General features: G+C 31.2%; 1 protein-coding gene across 5 annotated transcripts in view; it reads right to left on the reverse strand.

The window, feature by feature from the left end:
• Positions 1-22,543, reverse strand: part of LOC122272811 (uncharacterized) — a 72,212-nt gene that overhangs the window by 10,944 nt on the left and 38,725 nt on the right. For 2 of the 5 annotated variants that reach the window (XM_043044234.2, XM_071186004.1), the window contains one exon: positions 8,941-9,068. Coding sequence is in view for 4 of the 5 variants with exons in the window: in XM_071186004.1 (XP_071042105.1) it covers positions 8,941-8,961 (21 nt within the window). In the remaining variant the exon portion in view is untranslated. Of the gene's footprint in view, positions 1-8,940; positions 9,069-9,916; positions 11,699-17,144; positions 20,031-22,543 lie in introns of those variants that run through there. The other 3 variants (XM_071186002.1, XM_071186003.1, XM_043044195.2) reach the window with 3 other exon arrangements.

Below are 22,543 nucleotides of genomic sequence, written 5' to 3' on the forward strand. Positions count from 1 at the left end.
GAATTTTAGTATTTCAAAAACAAGTTCTGGCTGATATATATATATATATCCTAAATTACATTAATTTATATCTAAAGAAACGCTCTCTCCATAATACATAATGAGGAAACAAACACGTTGAATATAGGTTCGACACTGGAATAATAAAATAATAACATTTTTAATTTCATAATAATGTTAACAGTAAATATATTTGTTCTTTAATACAATAGTAAAGTTTTAATGTTACATGTTAATGTTACATGTTACATGTTTTAAATGTACTTTTTAGAAATTTTCAGTCCTGAATAACATCTCTAACAATGATGATCTTATTACTCGTTAAAAGGTGGTTTGAAAAAACTTTTACAGTTTTTACAAAAGTTCTCAACTTGACGGTTTGATCTTAAAAGCAGTTATTATTTAAGATGCAGAATTAAAATTTTATGTAACTAAAAAAAGCTGTAGTTGGCAACTGGTCAATTCGAACATTTTATGAATTATAATGTTAATGTATTAAAGGGTTTTAAAAAGTGTACGCAACTGTTTTTAACCTTAGTTGCTGCTCGGGCATTCCAAAGTTAATATTCAAATTTCCAGTTTTCAATGAATTATTAAATGTACGATGATAAAAATTTATCGGCCATAATTTAACTCTTCGTTTTCTTTTTTGTTCTTCGCACCTTTCTGGTATCTCGAACTAAATAATCAAAAACCCAAATATCTTGAAATTTACTTTTTTTGTCACGAAGAGAGAAAGATCCATAAAAGAAGTCATTAACCACCCGATTATCATCAAACTCTGAGTTGCAAACCATGTCATCAATGGTCTGATAATTGCAAATGGCGCAGTGAGGATTTCGATAATACACAATAGAAGAACTACCATTGATTTTTATTCTCGCAAGAGCCATGTACCCTAGGCACTTACTCCTCACGTTGTCATCAGTCCAATTTGAAGCACATTCTGATATCATTCTAACCGTATAACAGTATGGTATATAATCTTTAATTTCTTCAGGAATTTGAGTATACAACGATACATCTGTTGCATTTGGTTTGTTGTGGTCCATGATCCATAACCATCTGGCTTTATCAAAATAAAGATCTGGTAACGTGTCTGTTATGACTCTTCTATAGTAACTTTCTATAATCAAGTTCCATAACACTGGCTCTTCATCGCCATAGTTTTCATTGCAAGCATAGCAGTAGTAGTTCTTATACGAAATACCTGTTTCAGTATCAGTAACGGGTATATTCAAAAAGGGATCGTTTAATAATTCGCCATTGCTTTTGCACAATTCCGTGGTGGTTTTATCACTTTCTAAATCTGGGTCACAATCGTATATCATGGGGACATAGTATATATCTCCATCATTGTATGTTCTGCAATCGACGTGCTTTAATTGCTTAGGATATTTATTCTTGTTTGGAGAGTCTACAAAGCAATTTCCTAGAAGACTGCAAGGACTATCACAGTTGCAGCTGTACTCGTCAAATTCTTCATCTGCACAAGAATAACCCTTACATGTTGCATTTATAGTTTCGAGATCGCTGTAGGTCACATCCAGGATAGGGTTGCTCAAACCATCGAGAATCATAAAAGGCCCACACAGCATCAATAGAACATAGGTCGGAAATATTTGTCGTTTAAGCTCCATGNAGTTGCAGCTGTACTCGTCAAATTCTTCATCTGCACAAGAATAACCCTTACATGTTGCATTTATAGTTTCGAGATCGTTGTAGGTCACATCCAGGATAGGGTTGCTCAAACCATCGAGAATCACAAAGGGCCCACACAGCATCAATAGAACATAGGTCGGAAATATTTGCCGTTTAAGCTCCATGGGTGGTTTGATCTAAAAAATAATACAGAAGATGGATAATTAATAACCCTTTGACAGCAAAAGCCTCTATCAAAATTCACTTTCTGTGGCGGCAACTTTACGCTTTAGAAATCGATCAAATTGAATCATTTTTAGGAAATCGGAGAAACTTTAAAAAAGTCTTTTTAATAATTTGAACCCGTGATCAACCTCTTTGATTGGAACCCCGAAATTAATGAAGAAATTTCATGGGCAATTGTAAAAAATTTTTATCAGCAAAAAACCATGATTTAATTTGAAAATATCTAATGATTGAAATTTATTAATTATTTTGAAAAGATTTAATGAATGAATGCAAAATGGAGTTTTCCCATCGTGTAGTGTAACATTTTGTCATCAGTCCAATTTGAAGCACATTCTGATAACATTCTGACCGTATAACAGTATGGTATATAATTTTTAATTTCTTCTAGAATTTGTGCATACAACGATAAATCTATTGCATTTGGTTGGTTGTGGTCAATGATCCATTACCATCTGGCTTTATCAAAATAAAGATCTGGTAACATGTCTGTTATAACTCTGCTATAGTAGCTTTCCATAATCAAGTTCCATAACACTGGCTCTTCATCGCCAAAGTTTTCATTGCAAGTATAGCCGTAGTAGTTCTTATACGAAATACCTGTTTCAGAATCAGTAATGGGTATATTCCAAAAGGGATCGTTTAATAATTCGCCATGGCTTTTTTTGCACAGTTCCGTGGTAGTTTTACTAATTTCTAAATTTGGGTCCCAATGGTATATCATTGGGGGCATGGTGTTAAATCTCCATCATTGTGTGTTCTGCAGTCAACTGAACTGCAATCGTATGGACCACTCATTGCTACCGGTTCACCTCATTGGAAGGCGAACGCTCTATTCTCTGAGCCATCGTGGCTCTCATGTGTGTAAATTGTGATCGATGATCCGATCAGACAGTTGCGGGTTTAGGGAACTGGCCTTGCGTCGGAGAGGTTCTGGGTTTGAATCCCGGACAAGGCATAGATGTTCTTTCATTCACTGCACTATCTGTCCTTACTATGAAGAAACGTTGGCCCACCTGATATGGTGCCCCTGAAGAAGTGGCCAACATATCTGAGCTGTAAATGCCTGAATTGATGAAATGTTAACACAGGTTGGCAGTAGAAATTTAAAAACATGTGATTGATGATAACAAAAAATCATTCTATCATTTATTTTTCCAAGTTGTGTTAGAAGAATTTGGTTATTTCAAAAACAAATTCTGGCTGACAAGAATTTGGTTATTTAAAAAACAAATTCTGGCTGACAAGAATTTGGTTATTTCAAATACAAATTCTGGCTGACAAGAATTTTAGTATTTCAAAAACAAATTCTGGCTTTGTCAGCCAGAATTTGTTTTTGAAATACTAAAATTAAATACTTTAGTATTTCAGAAACAAGTTCTGGCTGACCAGAATTTTAGTATTTCAAAAACAAATTCTGGCTGACGAGAATTTGGTTATTTCAAAAATGTGAAATAACCAAATTCTATAATTTTTTCTTCCTATTTTAAGGAGTCTAACGAGTGTTAGTGAATTTATGTTAATTCTAGTAAAAATACTTTTGCACGAGTCTTTTTTCTATTCTTTTCGTTTTTCTGTTGATATTAACAAGTTGGGGAAAGTTGCAATGAATGGTCAACGGGGATAAATAGACCACTAATAATCAATGAAAAAGTATTTGCATGCAATGATTTTAGATTGTATTAATAAATGGAGCTATTTGTTCAGTAAAACACATAAAATTTTCTTTTGTTTGTGAGGGCCCTTTTTTAAACCAGAACTCAAAAGCTAAATTTGAAAAATAAATGTGAGAACATAAATTTATTACCGATTTTATCAACAAATTGCTAACAGATACAATAATTGTTGTAAATAATTGAGCAATTTTGCATACTTGTATAATTTTTAAACATCCTTGAATTGTATTGTGCTTTTTAAAGATGCTTTCAAATGCTGCTTAATAAGAATGAAAAGCGCAAAAAAGTAATAAAATTAGAGAATTTCCCGAACACTTTCTAGATTGCCGAGCCCATAAGGAATTCCATGATGCATTTTCTCATTCATTTGGCTGATTGAAAAGCGTATTCCCCAATTTTCTAGATTATTTTTAGACTTATAAAATCTATATGTCTTAAAGCTAATTAAAAAATATTTGAAGTAAAACTCAATCAGATTGAATTTTTTTCAATTTTATTTCCTTATAAATTTAATAAAGCCATTTATAGTAAACCTTAACTTCTCTGCATGATCTAATTGCAAATTGGCTAAAATAAATTAAGCTGATCGATCAATGACTGATATATTTATTAATTTGAGAGCAGGAAGGCTGGCTGGTTAGAAAGTATTGTAAACTTTTTTTAATTAGCCCGACACATTGCAAACTGATTGTGACTGTTTGCAAACAACCGGATTATTCAATTAACATGCTTTTTCGAAAACCTGTCATCAAATAAAATGAAAGAGATACAGTGTAAGCGGCTTGCACTTGAAGCAAAGCTACAATTTTAAACTGTTTATGTCATCTTACTGTAAAGAATTGACTTTAGATTGGAAAAATAGCTAAAAAAATTTAAAGGTAATTTTGCTTTTTTAAAAACCGCCAATTCGGTGACATTTAGTGACATGACAGATTAAAATTATGAAATTAAATAGCTCATAAATTTTAATAAGTCCAGATAATGCAGCATTGAAGTAAGTTTTTAAATATTAAAAATTTAACCACAGATTCTTTTCATTTTTCAAAATAGTGGCATTTCTCAATATCGACGTTTTGCGTGATTTTCAGAATAAACATAGAGTGCTCTGGCTAAAGACAGACTAAACTTACGCTAACAGTCATGAGTTCTTAGTTCACATCAGTTATGAAAGTGACACATTATTCTCAAAAAAGCATCATTTCATGCAACTATACAGAGCCTTCGAAATAGAGCCTTACCTACGTTATTAACAGTACTGACATAGTGAAGTGAAAACTAATAGCAAATTAAGGATAGCAATATCTTAACAAAATTAATCTTCTATCTTCTAGCGAGCTTCATATAAAAAAAAATCATATAAAATAACAGATAACTGAGTTATTTTGCTGCGTTGGTAGTACAATTTATCCGTTAATTACAGTGGGAAGCAATTTATTTTTATTTCTGTTGCATGTGATTTTTTTAATACAAATCTTAGATATTTTCTTATCGCAGATTTCAAATCTGCCATCGGTTTCTCTCACCATGTTTAAGTTTTCGGTAATGACACTTTTAGCCTTTTTTTTAACGTACAAATTTAAAAGCGTTATATATAACAGTGGGACGCATGATTTTATAACCGTCATTGAACAGTCGACCCTTTTTTTGGGTTTACGACTACTAATGTTCAACTCTGTACCCTTGTAATCTTGAGCTCAACTCAGAAGACCAGAGAACTCCTGGAGCAAGTAATGGGAGGAACTTGCCATCACGGAGAACTTTTTGATGGAACTAACCCTCATTTGCGGTATATGGAGAGGAAAACCATGGAAACCTCCTACGGTTAGCCTGATGGCAAGGGGACTTTAATCCATAATCCGTCTACCACTGAGGATATTTCACGTCAGCACTGTATGCGGTGCAAGCCGGATGCGGAATTCGTATCGACCAGCTATTGCTGGGATTGGTAGAAATTCTCACATTATCAGGATTAAAATTACATATGAAATATACTCCCGGAAACGTCGTCATACGCTGCTGAGGACACTACTCTATTATGAACTGTACCTTTGTGGGCTTTTGAAGAGGATCATAATAAGGAAGAAGCCTAGCCAAGAACGACATCTCCAGATATGGATTTTTTGCATTTTTAATCCTGAAGATATGTCCTAGCATCCCTTGAAGTTTGTCACAACATTTATGCGCTTTCCACTGTTATGTATAACGTTCTTTAAAATAGCACGTTTCAACAAAAAATAAACTAAAAAAACCTTTAAAAAATCTGTAGCTTTAAGAGCAAAAAAAATTTCATCTTTAAAATCACTACACCCGAATCAGGCAAGATTTATTTACGTAAATGCAATAAAAGATTAAATGAAAAATCAATTGATTCTTATTTATTCTTGATGTAATGAATATTTTATTAAAATTGTTTATTTTATTTTAATTACTAATTGCAAACAAATAGATAAACGATAATTAGTTATGCATTTGAATTTTGTACTTACCTTTACAACTTGTCTTTGCCCACAAATTATATTTTTAAATAATGGACATGTGCAGGGGTTAGAAACACTTCTTTACTAATACATTTTTTCATATTTTTCAAGAAATACTTAAACATTTTATAACTCTAAACTAATTTAACTGAAACTTAGTAAATATATTGAGAATATATGGAAAATAATAAAAAATAATGACAAGAGGAGAAAAATTATTAAAATTATTTTTAAAAGTATTTAAAAAAATATTTTTTATTTACCTTAAAGAAATTAAAAAATAAAAATTAATAAAAATCTGAAAAACAAAATATAATATAAATAAGATATAATCTCTTCATCAGCTCACCCGATTATATCAGCAAAAAGGAGTGCTTTCTAATATTGTGTCAATAAAGTCAAAGCAATCAACACAATAGCTCCTATATCGACACAACAGTGTGAGGAGCACTCAAAAAATTGAAACGAAAATAGAACACATTAAGTAAAAAATATATACGAAATAAAACATAACAAGCAACTGTAGCGTATCTACCACTACAATTCACTAGTATATAAGATATGTTAACTCGACTCTATGTCGGGGTACCTTTTCATAGATGACGGTTGACATGGTCTGTAACTACTCTTTCCGCATTGGTGACCCGGACGGGGTGTGAACACGCCTACCTGGGCAGGAACGCCCACTTCGATCTGAATACGCCTACTTCGTTGGATGGTCCACATTGAACAGTTGACTTGCTACTTGTGACTGCAACATCATCCACCTCTTAGCGCTGTTGCTGCTCAGTTTCAATCACACACAACGTACAACGCATACACTCGACTGATAAAGGCGACACATGAGCGACTATGACCGTGAAGTTAATACACCTCTCACATTCAGCACTCAAAAAGTACGGTGATCTTAATACAGCTCTCCCGACTTCGCACAAAAGCAGCAATGATTCAACTAGTGGTATCCATTCATCGAATTCAATCACAGATATAACTCTGGTGGGGGAGTACTGTAGCGTATCTACCACTACAATTCACTAGTATATAAGACATGTTAACGCGACTCTATGTCGGTGTACCTTTTCATAGATGAAGGTTGACATGGTCAAAAGTTACTCTTCCCACACAACAACAACAAAAAAAATATATAAAGAAATTACAGAACAAAACACGAAGGGAAATCTATATAGTGAGGAACGAATTAAAATGAACTTACGCTTACCGCAATCTTTCAAGAATGATTTAAAATATTTTCGCAATAAGATTGCCAGATGAATGAAAAATATGAAAACAGATTCATAAATAAAGTGATCTCTTATGGCACGTTCTTACTGCAATACTGAAGCGCGTTTAATTTGTTAGTTACCTTGGATGAGCCCGAAAATGGATGTGAGCAAGGTAGTTAGAGTCAAATGAATAAACCCCTAAACATTTTGTGAGTTATGTCTTCACAAACATACTTAAGACATAAAGATTGAGCGAAAAAAAAGGAGGAAAGCATATACTTTAATTTTCAATTAATCCAATTCACAATAGTGTCCAATTCACAATATTTGCTATTAATCATGATTATATAAATTGCTTATATATAAATTGATAATTAATAGAATTCTAAGTATTACTTCCGATATGATTTTTTCAACAAAGTTTATAGTTATTCTAAAATGATAAATGTGATTATGTTTTTAGTCTTATTCCTCTTTGCGGAATTGATGCTTATTTTTGCCCTAGTATCGCTGTTTGTAGAACTTTACACTCTATTTAAGTGATATATTTTTAAGATAAAAAAATTATGATTAACAAAAACCTAGAGTTTATAATATATATATTAGAAAATGTTAAATTAAATTATTAATATATGAGTGTAGAATTAATAAATTGATTAAAATCATTAATAGATGTAAACATAAGCATTCTATACTTTTTCACTCTTAAAGTTTATATCAATTGCAAAAAATATGAAAAAAATATTTATTTTATCTTTCATCAACTTGTAGAGTTGATGCAAAGATTAAGACATGTTTATTTTATTATCCTTAAGTGTTCTTGTCAATAAAAGAACGTCAATATATAATTCGTCAATTATAAACACTTTATCTTTTATTTGTAATTGAACATTATCGAGAATTGGTAATACATTAGCTATTAATTTATATTGGGTGAAAAATTGATATTGTTCATGGTTAATTGTTCAATTAATTACACTCTGGAACAAGTATTTTTTTTTTATGGAATACAATTTTTTTAAAGGATCTCGGATATATCCAAATCGCTGTTTTTAAATCAGAAATTGGCCATTTTTTAAAGGGTATCGGATATGTTCAAATCGCTGTTTTTAAATCACAAGTCGGCAATTTTTTAAAGGATCTCGGATATATTCAAATCGCTGTTTTTAAATCAGAAATCGGCAATTCTCTCGGCAACAGTTTTCTTTTCAATTATATGACGTTTTTAGTATATTTTTGTCAAATTTTACAAATTCAAAAACGTTATATATAAATATATTCGATTAATTAGCGCGATTTTCTCTTAAATGTTACAACAAATTTCAAGAGGACACATTATCCGGATTAAAATTGCCTAGGAATCCATGCACGATGATGCCCTTTAACTCTCCTAAAAGTTTGCCACACCATTTATGCTACCCTCTGTTGTGTATAATTTTTATCTCGATCTTTTGGACAGAAAATAGAATAAAAATATCATTTGAAAAAGTCTGTAGCATTAGGCGCAAAACAAACGAATTAGGTATTCAATTATTTGTAGAAATGCAACAAAACATTTATTCCCATGTGTTACCGGTGATAAAAGCCTTTTAAATAAATATTCCAAACTTTTTTTTAATCCCTTGAAGTTGATTATTATTCTAAAAAAAGAATTAAGTAAAAGAATTTTTAACTTACTTTGATTAGCGAAATTGGCATTAAGATGTATCCATACAGTTGTCCTTTATCTTTCCTACTTTTTTTTAGAACAGTTCGCTCAATATTCCATTGTTCACAATGCGACTCAAATCGTAAATGTAATGTACCTGAAGAGAAACAGCAATGATAGAACAGCTAAAACCGGACAGGGTACTTTTTTTAGTCTTAATTATAAAACATTAGATAGTTTACTTCCAAGGCTGCAAAAAGATATGTTTTTAAAGAGCTATTACGATGATTATGCTAATAATTTGAGTAAATTGAATCTTTGTTAGTTGTGCCATTCCCATCTATGTAATCACTTCCGGTTTTCAAGAAAAAAGAATAATTTGAAGGAAAAGTCTCATTAGATGCGACTTAAAAATACATAATCACGTGTTTTATTTCATTCAAATCGTTTGCATCTTACTATTTCAAGGTATTTTGTCGTCTGCTACTTTTTTGTTTGAGGAAAAAAATGTTTATTAAAGTTTATAATCGGAATATTTTTAAAAGAAAAAAACTTTTTTAGAACAAATTTAACAAAGATATTGGAAAGATATTTTGGTATATGAATATTGAAAACTATATTTATTACGCAGAATCTCTAATCTACTTGATTTGCAGCAGGTGAAATTAGATGACCAGACATCAAATCAAGCTAATAGATTTCGCAAGAGTAAGGTGTCAATTAAAAGAAAAACAGCTTTGTTTTCCAAACAATAATATCTAGTAGACAATCAGACAATAAAATCTAGTAGATATTTATTTTGAAAAAAAATCTTATTTTACTAAGTTCTTATTTGCTTGCTTTTGGTCTGCTAACCTAGAATCTTGCAATCGAAATTACTAGCTAATGCACTCAAATTTCTATTTAAGCTTTGTGTCTGATGATAATGCCACATGCAAAATTTTAATAATTGGATTATGTTTGTAGGTGACTATATAACTAAAAATAAATGCACTGCACAAATCATTCATGAGTGACAGTAAGTGCAGTACTTGTTACCAGTGTAACAAGTACTTTTTATTCTGATTTTACATCTTTTTTTTTCAGGAAGTAAAGATATAAAGTATGTTTAAAATCACAATGCGTTGTGATATTGATATTTATTAAATGTGATTAGAACACTTTAGACAACAATTCAATCTTTTTCAACCGTTCAGAGTAAAAAAAAACATTATTTATCAATAGAATAAACTTGTTTTCTTTCAATTATAGGAGACGTTGGCTCAAATATCTGAAAGCCTCCAAACAGCTTTTCATAGGTAGTCCGATTAGACCACTATGAAGATAAACTAGTTTACGAAAGGGCCTTTTAATAGAAAATCTATTAAAAATTAAAAAGTGGTAGTAATAAAAATTTCTTTAATTTGCCAATATGATTGGTTTATCTTATTGACATGTCAACCACTACAGACTCAGATGATAAACTGCTTTCAATTACTAATAGAACTTGGGTTCATGCGCGCAACTGGTTCATTTTTTAAATATTCTGCGCAGACTACTTATAATATCCCGTGTGGTGTCCTTCTGATGTAGGAGGAGATAATTAAATGCGATTGTTAGAGAACACCCTGTATTTATGATTTAAGTACGCCTCTTTGCTCTATACACCCTTCTGCACTTCTTTCCAAAATAATCATACACCATAAAGTCTGCACAAGTTTTTGTTGTTTTGTCTTCGAGAGAAAATAATCTAAGTAATAAGACTTCGGATTCCCATAGTATCGTACCGACACCATTTTCCTCTACGTAACAGTTCAGGCCATCCATACTCTCATAATTGCAAATGGCACAATGTGGATTATGATAGTAGTTAGAAAAAAAGCTATCTTTTCTTTCTATGGAAATCACAGCCATATAAGCCATACACCTCTCTTTCCAATAGTCATCTGTCCAATCCGATGCACATTCCGAAATAATCGGGAAAATCGTATTGTAGCAAATGGGAGTAACGGTTTTTAACTGTTCCGGAAGAAATGTAGTAAATTCGACGTCGGTTGCATTCTCTTGATTAGGGTCCATAACCCAAGTATTTCGGGTGTTATCGTAACTCAGACTCGGAACAGATGATGAATTATTAAATTTCAGAACCCATATCCTCCTGGATTCGTCGTATTGCAGGTTTGGTGTTGATGAACCTAAACCTCCTTTAATTCTAGTCTTCCTACGCATTTCAGTAAGCATCGCTATTGATGATTCATCGGCTTTAACGGCTAATTCTATATTCCATGATATTGGCTCTTCTGCACCGTAGTTTTCGTTGCAGGCAAAGCAATAATAGTTCTTATATGAAATACCTGTTATTGGATCAGTAACGGGTATTTTCAAAAAGGGATCACTTGATTCTTCGCCATCGCTATTGCAAAGTGCCTCGGTAGCGTCATCAGTTTCCACATCCGGATCACAACTTCTTATCATAGGTATATAACGGCGTATTTTTCTACCAGAGATGTAGAAACATTCGATGTTTTTCAAAGGTTCAGGATATCTGTTTCTATATCTAGAGTCTATGCAGCATGTTCCCAACAAACTGCAGAATCTGTCACAGCTGCAGTGCTCGAGAGAATCAGGATCTCTTGGTAGTTCACAAGAGTCTAAACCACTGCATGTTGCATTTAATGCAGCGATGTCTTCGTATATGACATCTATGATTGAGTTGCCCCAACATTCCAATTTTTTGAAAAACCCGGACAAGATCATCAGAACTATGATTGAAAATGCTTTCAATTGAAACTGCATGATTGGTTTCATCTAGAAAGAATAGAAATAAAATTATAAATATCAATATCTGTTAATAATGGTTTGATCCATGTATACACCTAGAGTCCTTTCAACCCATTTATGCTCAGCCACAAAAAGTTGTCTATAAATGAAATGTACCGACATGTGTTAGGTGGACTGGAAAGTAACGTCATTTCGATGCATTTGATATTTGTTCTCAAGATTTTCTTTTAAATCAAGAATGTTTTCACCCTCTTTAGCAACAACCTTTCAATGCCGGATCGAGAATGACTATAAATGGATCAAAAAAAATTAATTGGTATTTAAGACTAATGAATACTTAATGCGCCGAAACAACATTGTTTTCCAACTCTTCTCAAGTTTTCTTTATTTCCCGGAAAATTTTATTTTGATATTTATTGTGGAAGCAAAATTTAAATGTTCACTCTTTATTCTTGTTTAGATAAATGCTGATTTAAATAAATTAAACATATATTTAATAACCCTTTATATTCCAATTACTTTGCTGTTGGAACTAATATATGCACACTTAACACACGACGACGATCTAGTGTTCGATGAGGTGCCTGCCCTCATTAGTGGGCACCAGACCTCTTAATCTAAAATTTTGCCCTAGGGCAACGATGACTAAATGGCATGTAAAAGTAGAATAAATTCCACAGAAGATTCTGTGGTCCTGGGAGAAGAGACTTTTCTTAATTTTTTTTATAACTAGTCCTAGTGTTTTGATTTTGTTGGGCACCTGGGTTGCGAAGCGACCCCTATCCCATTCATCTCGAATTTTATCACTGTTTTATTTGAGCATTGAGGTAAGCAGGAAGTGGAGTTGCTCTTATGAATGTTTCAAGCACTTTGCTTGAATAACTAAAAAGGAAACAAAAAAAAATAAAATGAGCAGCTTGTGTGTTCTATAGTTGTGTTTGTTTGAATTTGGAGTTGTTCAGAATTGTATCAGCATGAGGAAACGTTATTTTCAGAAAGGTTGCTAAAAGGGACACACAACAGTCTTTTTATATAATTTTTAAAATTCTTAAAATAAAACGGCTATTAAGGCGTAAAAATTTTTTAACTTTAGAGTGGTGAGTGTTGATGGTGTCTCAGAGTCAATATCACCTCCTACATCGGAAAGCCTCCACACGGTTTCTTATAAGTAGTCTGCGCAGATTATTAAGAAAGGAAACCACTTGCGCGCATGAACCCAAATTCTATTTTAAAAGTACTCATTCTCATACTCATATGTGGTGGTTATCTTAGCATCAGTCCTGCCAGGACCTCTAACTAATTCATCTGAGTGGGAATAAATAATAATTCGCCGAAGCGCAAATGAATGGTGAAATATTTTAAAAGTACTTGAGAGAAATTCATCATATTTATTTGAGAATTGAATCTGTAGAGATTGACAAGTAAATAAGACAGACCTATCATTTTCAAAAATTAAAAAAATTTTAAGACATATATTTGCTACCACTTTCTAATTTTTAATAGATTTCATATTAAATGGTTCTTCCCCTAATGAATTACCTTCATAGTGGTCTGTTCAGACTACCTACAAAAAACCGTGTGGAGGCTTTGCTCAGAGGTGGCATCGGAATTTACCTACCAAGAGGAATAAAGCGTTTTAGAAGAGTGTATATGTTTTTAGGTATCTAATATTGTATTAAAATTTATACTTACTATTTATTTAATTTAACATGATTTTTATCACCACTATATATAATTAAATTAAACCTATAGTTATAAGTCTATGAAAGTATGATAAATTTTTTTCAAAATTTTTACAAAAAAATCCAAATATATTAAAGTACTTTATCATAGGTGTAAAATTCCTTTTAGCAACTGTTTACGTACTTGCCAACGGTCACTGAAAAAGATTATACAAAGTGGTAGTAAAACAACAGCTGAAGTTTGAAATATTTTATAAAGCTTGAACATTTAAGAGATGAATAAGTTAACAAATCAATCATATCTACATATTTTTTAATTACTGATTTGCCGTAGTATGCATTTTTTTTAAAAAAACTTTAATTTCAAGATCTAATACGTCTTTAATTTGAAGATTGAGCAGTAAGAAAAGTTTTTCTAAACAGCCGTACAAGTCAGCAGCTATGTGTTTATATTTATACTATCAGGAATATTTATTTTTTCGCTTTTCAAAACAATCATCTGATATACGCGTTAGATCTTTCCAAAGCAACAAATAACTTGGTCAACAATGGGTTAAAAAAATAAACTGTCCTTTTAAAAAGCCATTTAAGCCCAATTGGGTTTAAAAAAATGTTTCTTTTTTTTTTCTAGAAAGTAGAAATATATAAAGCACATGTGCTTCACAATAAATATTTATTGCAGGTACAAAATAACCCAGCTAAAAATAAACTGCAGAAAATCTACAGAAAAAATGCAGTTTGGAGACAAAATTCTTACTGTTAATATACAAAATGTCTGTATTTAGAGGTGCCATCTATCGTGAGCGAAAGAAAATACTATAGTTTTTGCTTAAAAAAAATTCCTTTTGAAAAAAGTTGTTGATAGAAATATTTTTTTATCTTAATCTATTCTCAATTTAATTATCTAATTAGGAAGTACAATACTCTTGTAAGTTTTCGTTGTTAATATGTCGACGCATGGTATCTTGGGATTCGAACTCGCTTCATATCAGGCGTGAGATTGACCAATCAACCCTCTCGGCTATAGCCCTATGTCAAGACAGCTGCAAAGAACTAAATAGTTTCATGAGTTGGGTCTTGTTGGCAAGGATAAAGTTTTTGTTCTTTAAATCAAATAAGGTGAAAATACAGTTAATAAAATTACTCTGAGTTAACTGTTTGAATATTATCAGTTTATGGTTATCCAATTGTTTTGATTGTATACGGTAAAATGACAATTAAATGAATTATTACTTAAGAGTGTTTTTTATGAAAAATTCCTAGCAATGTAGATTTAAGTTTTCTTCCCCTAAGTTTTGTTATTTTTCTTTTAAGTTTAATTTTTAAAAGCAAGGAGGTCTAAACGAATTTTTAACGTACGCAGTTTTATAAATATTATGCTCATTTAGGTTCAATTGAAAATACTATGAGTTATTTTTTTTTTCAAACAACATTATTTGCTTAATTTATAAAGCTTTATTTTCAAGTAATTAAAAAAGGTATATTGTTTTAAATTGCCTAAATTTATTTAAGACAAACTTCTGAAACAGAGTAAAATTAATAAAGTTTTGAAGGAGAGGTTTAAAACTAAAAAATCTGGATTAATTATCCCTTTTCAAATTCAATTTTGCAAACTCCTTTGATATAAATTTGTTTAAAATCCAAACTAAATATTTGTTTTGAATAGAAAAAATAAGTATAATTTTTGTTCTGCAATAATCCTAGCTTAGTACGAATTCAAATAAAGAAATTAACATTAACTACTTGCCTTTACCTTAATATTGTTTTTACCATAAACTTTGCGCAAACATAGTTTTCTTAAGTCAAAAAGAAATATATAATAAAAATTAATAAAAATAAAATTAGTAATAAATTTACTAAAATATAGAAATATTTAAATACCTAATTTTAGGCATATTTTGAAACAATTAAATTGTGTCAAAATCTTACTTAAAAGTTATTGACGCTTCTGAATTATAAATAATTACAACTAAATCAAGTATGTATTTTATGAATATTATCTTTTAAGAATATAGATAGTGTACGTTATTTCCGTTATCAATACATATGTTTAGAATTGTTACCTACTTATAAGAAATTAATTTATTATCAAGAAAAAAAAAGCCATAAGCATTGTAAAATGTTGATATACCAACCAGGAAAACAAGATTGAAAATATCAAACTCTTTCAATTTTACAACAATGCAAAGTAACTGCAGTTTTTCTGCAGATTCATCAGAAAGTATACTTCTGAAACAATGAGTGCATAATTACTTCAAATTTACTGCAGAATAACCACGGATTTAAAGTTTCAGTTTCTTCGAAATTTATGATTTTAAAGTGACCTCAATTAAACTGCAGTAATTTTGTAGACAATAGCTAAAAGTTTTTTCAAAATAAATTACTGAAAAATTACTTCACATTAGCTGTAAAATAACTGCAGTGTTTTTAAAGTTAAGATTGCACTACAGAAAATCTGCAGTTAACTCTAGAAAAACTATAAAATTACTTCAGTTTTGTAAAAAACTGCACTTTATTTTTAGATGGGAACTTCTGACTACCATTAAATTTTAATAATATTTTTATTTAAAGTCAATTTTGATAACGTTACCAGAGATGCCAACTTGCTCCGGACAGCAAATATATATTTTAATGTAGTAGTTTATCAATTCTGATTCTTGGTTTAATAAATTCAATTTAGCACATTTTTATCTACCACTATTTCTAAATAATTCGTAGGCTTATATAATTCGCCACTTTATAGTACTTATGTCATGCTATACCTTTTACATACCTGCCAACTTTCACTCTTTCCGAGAATGGATTTTCAGAATGGTTGCAAAACATTAAACGAGAAACAATCTGACTCAAAAATATATTTATATTATGATCCTGATGAAATTCGCTTGTGCAGGGATTATTATGCTTTTATATATTTATTGTAATTATTTATATGTATTGGTGGTCAAACTCATTTATAATTATCATTATAACTCAAAAAGTTAATTGGAAAAACATGAGTATTGCTACCACTTTAAATATGAAAATAAAATCTTCCGGAAGAGTTGGCAGGTATGCTTTTAAAATTTTGCCAACAAGCCAAAAATAATCAAATATTTGCAAAATTTACTTTGTAGTTATTTATCGTTTTTTAAATTATTTCGGCATGTCCGGAGCAGTTGCGTTACAGTTGGAGACAAAAATAATTTTGCATTTGATATAAACAAAAGTCTTCTACAAGATTTTCAATATATCAGTGATGTTACGTACAATGCGCCAAAAAAACGGACCTCCCTGAATAATTTATGCTCTAATGATTGGATCTTCACGATCTACTCCATCTTAATGGTTCGAGCAGGTGACCTCAAATATGCTAATTAGTTGGCGCAGAACAAGAATGTTCTTTCTCTGATTAAACACATACCTGCCAACATTCATTCTTTTCCAGAATAGATTTTCCAAGTGGTTGTAAAACAATTACCGAAAAACAATCTGACTCAAAAATATATTTATATTTTGATCCCGTTGAAATTCGCTTGCGCAAAGGTTTATTATGCTTTCATATATTTATTGTAATTATTTATATGTAGCGGTGGTCAAACTCGTTTATAATTATCATTATAATTCAAAAAGTTAATCAGAATAGCCCGAGTATTGCTACCACTTTAAAAATGAAAATAAAATCTTCCGGAAAATCCGGAAGAGTTGGCAGGTATGTATACCTGCCAACACTCACTCTTTTCGAGGATAGATTTTCCAAGTGGTAGTAAAACAATTACCGAAAAACTATCTTCCTCAAAAATATATTTATATTTTAATCAGGTTAAAATTCGCTATCTTAAGCATACCTGCCAACTCTTCCGGATTTTCCGGAAGATTTTATATTTAAAGTGGTAGTAATTATATACTATTTTTTTCTTTTATAATCTTAATTTTTAAATGATAATGATCACCACTATTCTTACAAAAATCAAGCACATATATTAATATGCGTTACTATCCTGGTTGTCAACATAAGTTTCTCAAATACAACGTATTTGTTTGCTTAAAATTGAAGTTTTCGTTTCCTTTCAATACCACTGGGAAAAATAATAATGGAAGGGATTAAAAGTTGGCAGGTATGCTTAAGTAATAATTTGATCTTATATATTTGTTGTAATCATTTATATGTAGTGGTGGTCAAACTCATTTATAATTATTATTATAATTCAAAAAGTTTGGCGGAATGACATGAATTTCGCTACCACTTTAAATGTGGAAATAAAATTTTCCGGTTTTGTGGGTTTGCGAATAGATACATGAAAATCAAATGGTGTCGAACAAATCGCAAACATGGGTTTGCGAATGGATACAACACAATCAAATGGTTTCGAACAGATCACAAACATGGGATTGCGAATCGATACATCACAATCAAGTGGTTTCGAACAGATCACAAACATAGGTTTGCGAATGGATACATCACAATCAAATGGCTTCGAACAGATCACAAACATCGGTTTGAGAATGGATACATCAAGATCAGGTAGTTTCGAACAAATCACAATCATGTTTTTTCGAATAGATACATTATAATCAGGTGGTTTCATATAGCTCACAATCACGGTTCCTTGAACAGATAAATCCTTATTAAGTAGTTTCGAACGGATCACAATCATATGTTTTTGAATGTTTATATAGCAATAAGGTATTTTTAAAATAGATCCCTTAACATTATACCTGGGACATTAAGGTACTGTATCCCTAGTAAACTTTCATATTTTGCTAAGCTCAATCATTACCTATTACATCAGAGAGCCACGACACGGTTTTTATGAGTAGTCTGCGCAGACTATTTAAAAAGTGAATCAGTTGTGCTCATGAATCCAAATTCTTTTAATTGAGCAATTGAGAGAAATGTATCATAGATATTTAAGTATTGAATCTGTAGAGGTTGACAAGTAAATAAGACAAACCAATCATATTCAAAAATTGAACAAATTTTTAGACATATATTTGTTACCACTTCCTTATTTTTATTACATTTTAAATTAAATGGCTCTATCATAAACTTGTCTATCTTCATAATGGTCTGATCGGACCAATTACATAAAGTAGAGACTTTCAGTTACAGGAGACGGTGGCTCAGTCACCTTGCGCATTATACCAACGCTGATTCTATATCTGAAAGCCTCCACACTGTTTTTTACAGATAGTCTGATCAGACCACTATGAAGGTAAACTAGCTAACGAAAGAGCTTTTGTATAGAAAATCTATTTAGAATTAGAAAATGGTAGCAAATATTTGACTGAAATTTTTTTATTTGGGAATATGATTGATTTGTCTTATTGACATGTCAACCACTACAGACTCAATACTAATATTATTTGATAAATTGCTATCAATTACTTTTAAAATAGAATTTGGGTTCATCCACACAACTGGTTCACTTTATAAATAATCTCCGCAGACTACTTATTAAATGCCGTGTGGAGGCATTCTGATGCAGGAGGTGCTGATTAAATGCGGTAGTTGGAGAACACCCTGTATTTATGGTTCAAATACGCCTCTTTGATCTATATACCCTTCTGCACTTCTTTTCAAAATGATCATACCCCATAAAGTCTGCACAAGTTTTTATTGCTTTGTCTTGGAGAGAAAATAATCTAAGTAATAAAACTTCGGACTGCCACCTTGGGCGATTGAAAGTTTTTAAATGTACAAAACAATTCAGGTCATCCATACTCTCATAATTGCAAATGGCGCAATGTGGATTATGGTAGTAGTTTCTTCGGATTGAAATCACAGCCATGTAAGCCATGCATCTCTTTTTCGCATTGTCATCTGTCCAATCCGATGCACATTCCGAAATAATTGGGGAAACCATATAGTAGCAAATGGGTGTAATGTTTTTTAACTGTTCAGGAAAAGATGCACGAAATTTGACGTCGGTTGCATTCTCTTGATTGGGGTTCATAATCCAAGTTCTTCGGGTATAATCGTAACTCAGACTCGGAACAGATGATGAATTGGTAACTTTCAGAACCCGCGCCCGCCAGGATGCGTCGTACTGCAGGGTTGGTACTGATGAATCTGAACTTTCGTTAATTCCTACCTTCCTTGGAATACGCGCTTTAGACTTTTTTTTCGTTGCTGATGATTTATCGATTTTAGTGGCTAATTCTATATTCCATGGTATTGGCTCTTCTGTACCATAGTTTTCGTTGCAGGCAAAGCAATAGTAGTTTTTATATGAAATACCAGTTATTGGATCAGTAACGGGTATTTTCAAAAAGGGATCGCTTAATAATTCGCCATTACTTTTGCAAAACATCTCGGTAAATATACCAGTTTTCAAATCCGGATCACAACTTTTTATCATAGGTATATAACGGTGTTTGTCTTTTCTAGTAGGGATGTGAAAACAATCGATGTTCTTCAATGGTTTAGAATATCTGTTTCTATATCTAGAGTCTATGCAGCATGTTCCTAACAAACTGCAGAATCTGTCACAGCTGCAGTGCTCGAGAGAATCAGGATCTCTTGGTAGTTCACAAGAGTCTAAACCAGTGCATGTTGCATTTAATGCATTGACGTCTTCGTATATGACATCTACGAATGAGGTGCCCCAACATTCCAATTTTTTGAAAGACCCGGACAAGACCATTATAACTATGATTGAAAATGTTTTCAATTGAAACTGCATGATTGGTTTCATCTAGAAAGAATAGAAATAAAATTATAAATATCAATATTTGCTAATAATGGTTTGATTCATGTATACCATTAGAGTCCTTTTAACCCACTTATGCTCAGCCACAAAAAGTGGTCCATAAATGAAAAGTACTGACGTGTATTAGGTGGACTGGAAAGTAATATCGTTTCGGAGCATTTGGTATTTGTTATCTAGATTTTCTTTTAAATCAAGAATGTATTCACCCTCATTAAGGACAACCTTTCAATGCCGGATCGAAAACGAATATAAATGGAATAAAAAAAAATGAATTGGTTTTTAAGACTAATGAATGCTTAATGCGCCTAAACGACATTGTTTTCCATCTCTTCTCAAGTATTCTTTAATTCCCGGAACATTTTATTTTGATATTTATTGTGGAAGCAAAATTTAAATTTTCCCTCTTTATTCTTGTTTAGATAAATGCTGATTTAAAAAATTTAAACGTGTATTTAATAACTTTAGCTGGCACCAGACATTTTCATCTAAAATTTTGTCCTAGGGTAACAATGACTAAATGGCATGTAACAATAGAATAAATTCCTCAGAAGATTTTGTGGTCCTAGGATAGGAGAATTAATACACGACAGTCTTTTTAAACAATTTTTAAAATTCTTAAAATAAAATGGTTACTAATTTTTAAGGTATAAAAATTTTTAACTTTAGAGTGGTGATTGTTGATGGCGTCTTAGAGGTGACATCGTATTGCTAAGGGTTAAATTTCAATCAGCTTACAATCTTAATTGAATTGGAATTTACCTACCCATAGGAATAAAGGTCCACATTGAACAGTTTTAATAAAATATATTCACTTAAAAGATGCTAATTATGAAAAAAAAATAATTGAAATATACACAAATTCAAGTTGAAAGAACTCAATCAAGTAATACATATAATCACTCAAACTCGAGTGAAAATCGCACAAGTTTGAATGAAAACTATCCACTCAAATAGTGCTAAAAATCGCTGAAACAGGAGTTAAAATCACTCCAGTTTGAGTAAACATTTTTTCACTCAAACGTAAGCTATTTCCCTTTAACTCTTACACTAGAGTGATTTTAACTCAAGACGAGAAGGCCACTTTTTTTCTAGATGAACTAGTTAAATAGCACTCAAAGTGAGTTATTTTCACTCGTTCATTTTAAGTGAGTAGCAAGCATTTTTATTTATTATGGCAATTAAAGAAAAATACTTGCATACAACATGATGCAGTCAAAGCAATACTCAAGGGGGGGGGTGTATTGTCCTGGTGCCGCTGAGAGGACAATAAAAATGTATTTCAGAAATAGTGTTTATCAATTGTTGTTGTTTTTTGAGTAAATCGCAAAAATTTATATCTATATAAAAACAAAAAATTTTTATATTCACGCTGTATATTCATAATCCTTGTATGTTCATAATCTGAAATTAAAATATTTTCAATATTAAGAAAAACAAAATTCATAATATTAATTTATTGAAGTATTTGTATACAACATATTTAATTACATAACATTTAATATAATTGCATTTTTATACTAAAATAACTATGCACACTTTTTAAGAAAATGAACACTAATACACTCTCTACATACAACATTATATAATGGAATCTATTTATTCTTGAAATTTACATTCTACATCTATTTATAGAACTCAAAGATTGTAGAAATAAAACGTTTCAAACATTTTGATAGTTTGATTTTTTTTGTTTACCCAAAAAATGTTCATTTTTTAGGTCATTCTCAACCAAACAAATTCTTCCAGGGTTTCCTAATGAAGAACACTAAAGTTATATAGAAAATTAAGTAGTACGATTAAATTTGTAAAATTACAGGTTGAAACAAAGTAAACGTTTAAATGCTCGAACATCATTTGCATCAACATTCATCAACAAATTTTAGTGTTCTTCATTAGGGTTTCCTAATGAAGAACACTAAAGTTATACAGAAAATTAAGTAATACGATTAAATTTGTAAAGTTACAGGATGAAACAAATTAAACGTTTAAATGCGGGTACATCATTTACATCAACATTCATCAACAAATTTTAGTGTTCTTCATTAGGGTTTCCTAATGAAGAACACTAAAGTTATATGGAAAATTAAGTAGTGCGATAAAATTTGTAAAGTTACAGGTTGAAACAAAGTAAACGTTTAAATGCGGGAACATCATTTACATCAACATTCATCAACAAAATTTTGTGTTCTTTATTAGGGTTTCCTAATGAAGAACACTAAAGTTATATAGAAAATTAAGTAGAGCGATAAAATTTGTAAAGTTACAGGTTGAAACAAAGTAAACGTTTAAATGCGGGTACATCATTTACATCAACATTCATCAGCAAATTTTAGTGTTCTTCATTAGGGTTTCCTAATGAAGAACACTAAAGTTATATAGAAAATTAAGTAGTACGATAAAGTTTGTAAGGTTACAGGTTGAAACAAAGTAAACGTTTAAATGAGGGAACATCATTAATAAAGTCGTTGCAAATAGAAATTTCAGCTAATTAATAGAAA

This window comes from Parasteatoda tepidariorum, chromosome 9 (genome assembly GCF_043381705.1).
Source record: "Parasteatoda tepidariorum isolate YZ-2023 chromosome 9, CAS_Ptep_4.0, whole genome shotgun sequence".
Taxonomy (NCBI): Eukaryota; Metazoa; Arthropoda; class Arachnida; order Araneae; family Theridiidae; genus Parasteatoda; species Parasteatoda tepidariorum.